This window comes from Silene latifolia, chromosome 6 (genome assembly GCF_048544455.1).
Source record: "Silene latifolia isolate original U9 population chromosome 6, ASM4854445v1, whole genome shotgun sequence".
NCBI lineage: Eukaryota > Viridiplantae > Streptophyta > Magnoliopsida > Caryophyllales > Caryophyllaceae > Silene > Silene latifolia.
Genome location: NC_133531.1, coordinates 67,117,823 through 67,126,314, shown reverse-complemented (window position 1 = coordinate 67,126,314; position 8,492 = coordinate 67,117,823). Strand labels below are relative to the sequence as shown.

The following is an 8,492-nucleotide window of genomic DNA, read 5'->3' as shown; positions in this document are numbered from 1 at the left end:
TTATGATTTTGAAATTTTCGAATTTTTATGACTTATTGGGAATTATTTCTTTATTATTATGAATAAAAGTGATTAAAGAGCAATAACAAAATATCAAGTTGAGTTATTGTCAAATATTTAGTGAAGACTAAATTTTTGAGTCCTAATAAGGTTGGGGTAATTAACTTGGACATAGATTTGATTTATGTAATATTGTGTGATTTTAATAAGTTAATAGTCAATTTCTTCGAATAAACCCTAATTTCACGCAGCAATGGCAAAGACTAGGAAAAATTCAAAAAATACTAAAAATACGAATTCCAATAAACGTGCATCAGGTTCTGCGTCGAAGATTAGGTATGAAGTCTTGGAGTCCTTGGAGGATGAAGTCGTGGTGGAAGATGTCTCTGAAGAGGAGGAAGTTCAGGTGATAGCACCGTTGGACCTCTCTCAGACGATGGTTCCCATTCCGGAAGAGGGGGATTTTGTTGAGGAACATCCTGGGGCGTGGACGGAGGTTATTCGACGGAAGAAGACAACGCCTTCTCCTCAGACTTCGGCTACCCATGGTAAGGTTACTCTTCAATTAACTGATGCTGATGTTCTCCCTGAGATCAACTATTGGTCCTCTTCTCTGTATGGATATATCATGGGGACTAATCCACCTTGGAATGTAGTTTCTGGTTATCTTAAACGCATATGGAAGGATTATGATGTGGATAAGATTTCCTTTATGCCGAATGGAATTTTCATTGTTAGGTTTAAGACTGTGGAAAAAATGAAAGAAGTGGTGAAAACGGGGCATTTCATGTTTGATAACAAACCTGTTATCATCAATGAATGGTCTCCAGAGGTTGATTTGATTAAAACATCTGTTCAAACAGTTCCTATTTGGGTGAAGTTGACTGGGTTGGATCTTAAATTCTGGGGAGTTGCTAGTCTGAAAAAGATTAGTGGGCTCATTGGGGATTTCGTCCATTGTGATGAAGCCACTACGCATAAGACTTTCCTGGGATATGCTCGAATGTTAGTAGATGTTAAAGTAGACCAATCTTTTCCAGCTTCTCTGCAATTTAAGGATGAGAAAGGCAAAGTACATGATATCAAGGTTGAATATGACTGGGTCCCTGTTAAATGTACTCAGTGCCAGGGCATTGGGCATAGTAAGGATCAGTGTAGAAAGAAGAAAGAGATCAAGAAGGTGAAACAGGTGTGGCAGAAGAAGGCTGTTCAACCTGGTATTGTGCAGGGAGTGGATAAGGCTAAACCTAATGTGCCTGCTACCCCTACAGGGCCTAGGGTGGCTGTTATACAAACCCCTGCTGGTATAATTACTCGTGTCATGAGTCAGGATGGTAGTGGTCCATCTGTCCATCGTGGTAACACATTTTTAGATGCTTTAAACATGGCTACTATTAGAAACACCCATTTGAGGAAGAAAGGGACTGGGAATGGCCTAGGAGGAGTAATTGAAAATGGTTAACCTAGTATTTTGGAACATTAGAGGTCTTAATAGCCTGAATAAACAAAAAGAAATAAAGTGGTTTTTACACAACAATAATCTGGGGCTATTTGGATTAGTAGAGACTAAAGTTAAGTCAGTGCATTGGAATAAAGTTAGGAATGCTATTTGTAGTGATTGGTCTATATGTACTAACAACTCTTTTGCTAGTGGTGGGAGAATTTGGCTGTTGTGGAACTCTGGTATTCTGAAAGTGGATATTCTGGATATCACTTCTCAGACAATTCATGCTCAGATTACCATCAAAGGGAATAATCTTGTGTTCAGGTTCACTCTTGTTTATGGATACAATAAACCTGCAGAGAGGGTTGATTTATGGAAAAGTTTACAGAGGTATAAGAGTATGCATCATGGGCCTTGGTTGGTTGGTGGAGATTTTAACAATCTCCTCTTTTCTAATGAAAGACTGGGGGGAGCTGAGGTGACTTTGGCTGACATTAAACCATTCCAGGATTGCTTACATTGTTGTGATTTAGTTGATATCAAGGCAATTGGCTCTTTTTTCACATGGAACAACAAACAAGAGCTGGAGACTTTGGTGTATAGCAGACTTGATAGGTGCTTAATCAATGATGAGTGGATGAATCTGTTCCCTGAGGCATATGCTTATTTTATGCCTGAGGGCTATTTTGACCATTGTCCTTGTGTAGTTTACCCTTTTGGCAAGCCACTCACCAGAAAACCTCGTTTTAAGTATTTCAATATGTGGAGGTTGGATCCCAATTTTAACCAGGTGGTTTGTGAGGGTTGGCATAAAGAGTTTAGAGGGGCCCAGATGTTTCAACATGTCTGTAAATTGAAACATTTGAAGCATGATCTTAAGAGGCTGAACAAAGGTGCTATGGGGGATATTGAAAACAAGGTGAAAGTGGCTAAAGTGGCTCTCCATAAAATGCAGGAAGAACTTATCTCTAATCCCATGGATCCTGGTTTGGTGGGTGCTGCAAAAACTTTGGCAGATGAACTTGTGCTTTTGAAAGCTGCTTGGTATATGTTTTTGGAGCAGAAGGCAAAAGTGGATTGGACTGCTATGGGGGAGGATAATACTCATTATTTTCATTCCCAGTTGAAACACAGAAGAGCTCAGAATAAAGTTATTCAAATTAAAGACCAAGGGGGGAATCTGTGCACTGACAGTTCTGCAATTCAGCAAGCCTTCATTGAATATTACCATGGATTGCTAGGCAGCAGTAATACTGTGGATAATGTATGTGAATCAGTCATTGCTGCTGGTCCTATTTTGACTGCAGCACACCATGAAATTCTTACTGCTGAGGTCTCCTCTGAAGAGATCAGAAAGGCTATGTTTGATATTGGTGGCAACAAAGCTCCTGGGCCTGACGGTTTTAATAGCCAATTCTACAAAGATACTTGGGAAATTACTGGGGAAAGTGTCACTAAGGCTGTGAAGGACTTCTTTACCTCTGGTAAGCTTCTTAAACAAGTCAATGCTACTCTTATTACCTTGATTCCAAAAGTTGAGCTACCTCAAGATGTGACACAGTTCAGACCTATAGCATGTTGTAACTCTATATACAAATGCATTAGTAAGGTTCTCTGCAACAGACTGAGCATGATCTTACCAGACATTATTAATCCATCTCAGAGTGCATTTATTAAGGGAAGAGATATTGTAGAGAACATTCTTATCTGTCAAGACCTGGTAAAATTATACAACAGGAGTGTTGTGTCCCCAAGGGTAATTATGAAAATAGACCTCCAAAAGGCGTATGACTCCATTGAATGGAGCTTTGTGAGCAATATGCTGAGATCTCTAAACTTTCCTTCTATTTTTACTAAGTTGATCCTTGAGTGTGTGACTACTCCAACCTATACTTTGGCTCTTAATGGGGAAAGTTTTGGGTTTTTCCAGGGGAAGAGGGGTCTGAGGCAAGGGGACCCCCTCTCTCCTCTCATTTTTGTTATCTGCATGGAATATTTGAGCAGGATACTTGGCAAAATTCAGGAGTATACCAAATTTAGATATCATCCTCTATGTGGCAGAATCAAGCTCACTCATTTGGCATTTGCAGTTGATTTGCTTTTGTTTTGTAGAGGGGATAGGAATTCCATTATTAGGCTACTAAGAGCCTTCCAATCTTTCTCTAGAGCCTCTGGATTACAAATGAACAAGGGAAAGTCCAGTCTTTATAGTAATGGTGTGGATCAGATGGTTTTGACTGACATTCTCAAGCATTCTGGTATGAAACATGGGTCCCTTCCATTCAAGTACTTGGGTATTCCTATTGCTTCAAAAAAATTGTCTGTAATGGATTGTAACTGCTTGGTTGAAAGGGTAGTTAGCAGAATTCGAAGCATAGGCAGCAGGAAGCTGAGCTATGCTGGGAGGTTAGTACTTATTAAGTCTGTACTGGCAACTCTTCACAATTATTGGGCTCGTATTTTTATCCTTCCCAGTTCCATCCTGAAGAAAATCATTCAGATTTGTAGGAATTTTTTATGGACAGGGATTGATAATGATAAGGGTAACACCCTGGTTTCATGGGAACAGATTTTCAAGGATAAGAAACATGGGGGCTTGGGGATAACTGATATTATCCGTTGGAACAAGGCTGCCTTAGGTAAATATATCTGGTGGTTAGCTCAGAAAAAAGATCACCTTTGGGTGAAATGGGTTCATGCTATCTATATCAAGAGTGGTGAGTGGCATAGCTATCAACCAAAAAACAATGGCAGTTGGGCTTGGAGGAAGCTTTGTAAGATCAGAGATCTTATTAAAGCTGGGTTTGTGGAAGCATGGTGGCTACAGAATCAGCAGGTCTATACCATTAGCAGTGGCTATGATTGGCTTGGCTCCCCATGTATGAATGTTCCTTGGGCTAATTTTGTTTGGGATTCAGGTGCCCTTCCCAAGATCAGTTTCATAGGGTGGCTGGTGATGCAGGGTAGACTCCTAACCAGAGAGCGTATGAAAAGACTGGGCATTACCTTGGATGATTCATGCGTGTTATGTGCTAGGGCTTCTGAGACGCATGATCATTTGTTTTTTGCTTGTGAATACAGTAAGAGATGCCTTCAAATCCTGTCCTCTAAACTGGGATGCCACCTACCCAGTCAGGGCTGGTTTGCTTGGTGGAACAGTCAGGTTTTCCCTTCACAGAAGATCCAACAGCATGCTGCAATGTTTCTGTTAGGCCTCATCTATTCCATCTGGTGGAGCAGAAACCATTGCAGAACAGAGAGTGTACTCTTGCGACCTGAGTACCTTATTGCTAGATTTGAAAAGAGTAGCGTCTTTGTAATGTAAGGTCTGTGTTTCTCCTGATAGTTTGGGAGTTTAAAATGTTGAGCAGTGAGTTAGCTTTGTTAGTTAGTTGATCCTTGAACGATTGTATCTTGGTTTTCTTATTAATATAAGCTTACCTTTTTACCAAAAAAAAAAAAAATAAGTTAATAGTCACAATTATCTAAAACCGGACCGAATATACGATATTAGCTTAAATAGGACGATTTGGCACATCACATGGCATGTTTTATACATATATTAATGCTGCAATTTTAGTATGAATGTCATGTTTTATTTTATATAATTTTGAATTATGTAATTTGTACTTAGTATGGCCTTAGTTTTAATTGATATTTCCTGAAATGAATGGGGATATCGATTCGGTTGTAATTAATGTGATCTCGTATCACTTTTATTTTATTATTTTGTTTTTATTTTTATAATGTATAAAGTAGAAAATATATGTAATTTTTTTTATCCCAGAGTTCCTTGAAGACGGTGCCATTCGGGAAGGCGTTCCGACAAAGACAGTGTTGCCTTGGAGTGCGTGCCAAATGAAGTTCAAGGGACCAATGAAGTTGGTTTCTGAGTTTGTAAATAGTTTATTAGATTTACTATTTTAGGAAGGCCATACTAGGATTTTATTGTTTTTGCTTTGCATTTGTTTTATATGTTTGCATGCTATAGCCAAATCGCCATAACTATACATGCATATTATTTTTAATCGAGTCATCGACCGTGTCAATTATAATTATCGTAGTTCACCGCTTTGGTTCACTTAAAACCGCCTTACCAAATAGTAGAACCATGAATCCCAATTTCATAAGAAAGTAGGCTCGGCTCACCGGGGTGCTAAACTTTTTTCGTTGGTTAAATGGGTGGTAAGTTGTTACTACATCGAAATTTGGATTGAGCTCAACGGAAGTATTCGCGACCGTAGCCGCATGTGTTCCAGGCTTAAGATAACTATTAAAGTAATTTTATCGATCGAGAGTTCTAGAAGTAGAATCGATTAAAAAGTTAATCCACCGAGTTATATTGATTAGGGATGTATTGGCTCACCGTGCCCGAGTTAATATGAATTTGGATCTCGGGATCATTTATAATAGTTGGGTAAAGGTCACTATATAAATGCTAAAACATTCTTAAATGTTTTTATATATAACGATGAATGTTTAATTTTCCCACTATTTCGTTGTTTTATGTTCTTTATTATCGCTCCTAAACATATATGATATCAATTCGATTGTAACACAAGTCTCCGCTAAACCACTATTACTTACGCCAAATAGAATCCCTTTCTAAAATGAACCGTATCATAGGTTGTGGACTAGATCCATAGGAATTGTTCTATTCCATAAAACTCGATAGGAATCGTCCTATGCAACTATAAGATTAACATCTTAAAATTCCTTACATACCTATATTCTCTTGTGAAGAATATGAATAGAAGTAGTACTTGATCAAAATATGTTTTGATAATATCTTCTATGCATCCATGGTTCAAAAGTCTTATTGCTCAAACTAAACACTTATTATCAAAGCACTTAAGTTATTAAGCACATGACAATGTAAAATTGTTAAATTAATTTGTTAGAAATTTTGATTAACCAAATACCACAATAGAGTTCATCCTTGTAAAGGATTAACCAGGAATTTATATGAAGATAAGGCTTTATCAAGTAGAAATTCTTGAAGTGAGTGAGAGTAATAAGAAATAAAGTATCTATCTTAATTGTTAAGGATAGAACTAGGCTCGAAAGAGAAGGTGTTAAACACTAAAATAGAGACAAATCCCTAATAAGTAAAGATCAAGGAAGTTGGTCGTGTGACACCAACATATTCCTTCTTGAATATGTATGACATTGACATAGCCTTCTTGCGAATTATCACGTCATGAGTGTTTGATACAAATTTGTGAACAATGTTAGAAAATACCACATTTCATGATTATGAAATATGGCAAAAGGATGTCAAAAACCACTTTTCTAAATGGGTATTTAGAGGAGGATGTGTTCATAACACTATCCGAGGGTTTTTTAAATCCTTAGAATCCTAACATTGAATTATCGTACAACGACTACCAAGAATAAATTCAGAAATTTACATGAATGGAACTAGGGTAGTTGCCATTTCATCCATGGACATATAAGTGTTATAGTGTATTCATTTTAGTTTTTGTATTTAGAATTGTACTTCAATAATTGTTATGATGTACACTAAGTCTAAATAAGAATATAATTCAAGTTTTTGTAGAAAAACGCAAAGGGTTTCACTATTGTGCAAATTAAAACAAGTGTTGTGCCTTTACATATCACGATTAAGGTTATGGTGAAACCATATATATCAAGGTAATTATATTCAAACTAAAATAAATGTCATATATATATTGTATAAGACTCAAATTGTTGAACGCCATTATTTCTCAATTCTCGATTGAAATTGCTCATAGAGACTAGTTTTGACTAGTGTCCCAAACCATTTGATAGGGAATCTCTTGGTATGTGTGAATCTTGTATTCAAAGCAAGATTAATTTATGACTTCTTTCTAGAAAAGAATTATGAATATAGCAAGATATTCGTCCTATTTACACTTTGATGTGTATGGTTGAATACAATTCAATCAGAAAGGGTTATTACTTCTTCATCTCTTTTACCAACGAACTAGGTAGATACTTGGTATCCACTTAATGAGGTAAGAAGATAAATTCTTTGAATAAGTTCAATGAATGTTTAAAAGTATCAAAACCTAGAGATTATGACCAAAGTATTAGTACTTTGTTAATATAGGGAACAATAAAGTGAAGACTTTTATATGCACCAAAAGGAGTGTGATATGGTATAACAAGTTCACCTTCATAATATTAGAATGTGATAAAGAATCCTATAGGATATGATTGAATCTTTACTATAAAGTTGGAAGTAGTTTCTATCACAATTTGTCTAGTATTTACTTATTCCACTAAAACAAAACATAATTAAAGCAATCATCTACATTTCATATGTGATATGGTTAGGCATGGTACCTAAATTGTAGCTTGTTTCGATAATGAACGTGTGGCCTCTCTTCCTACATGATCACAAGAACAAAGGGTTTGTGGTTCGTGATGCTGTCTATTAGAGAAAAGAGTATTATTTCTTATAGACAGAGTGGGAGAAAATGTTCAAGAGCCACAAACTGAGAATAAGACGTAGGAAGATGTTCCTTCTTGGTCAAAATCAGTAATTATTTCTTCGAAATCTAAGTAGACAGGAGTCATGTTATTTTTAAAAGTAACAAACCTATAACTTATTAATATGCTTTTTCTAGTTTCAACTCCACAAAAGTCCGAAATGAGCATAAACATGAAAATGGTTATTAAGCTTGGTTGGTTGGTGGCAAAAGGTTTTGCACGCAACAACAATGCTTCATTGCATTCGGATATGATTTGATATAGTTGGATTTTAAAATCATCTTGCATGAGTTTTGTAAAATCGCAACTATCCTAAAGTAGGATGTGAACTTAAGAGGAAGTCTTAAGTAGATGTCAAAGAGTTAAATTGTATATTTTGATCATGTGATAAGCATTTCTTGAATTGTCGAGTTGTTCTGTTTATACATGGAGTTTAGTGGGAGTAATGTGGTGTTATTAGTCTTATATGTAAGGGACATATTGATCATTGTGAATAATGAAAGACTTAGGAGAGGAATAATACATCTCTAAGGTATCCAGACCTATAAAGATAGTTCTAAGAGGATATTGG

The 8,492-nt window shown here is 36.5% G+C and overlaps 1 protein-coding gene across 1 annotated transcript; it reads left to right on the top strand.

Annotated features, from left to right (window-relative positions):
* The first annotated feature begins 253 nt into the window (after positions 1–253).
* On the top strand, positions 254–4,769 carry LOC141588173 (uncharacterized). The gene is made up of 2 exons (XM_074409627.1): positions 254–1,457; positions 1,564–4,769. Exons 1-2 carry the CDS (start codon positions 254–256, stop codon positions 4,767–4,769), a joined length of 4,410 nt encoding a protein of 1,469 aa, XP_074265728.1.
* The last annotated feature ends 3,723 nt before the right edge of the window (positions 4,770–8,492 follow it).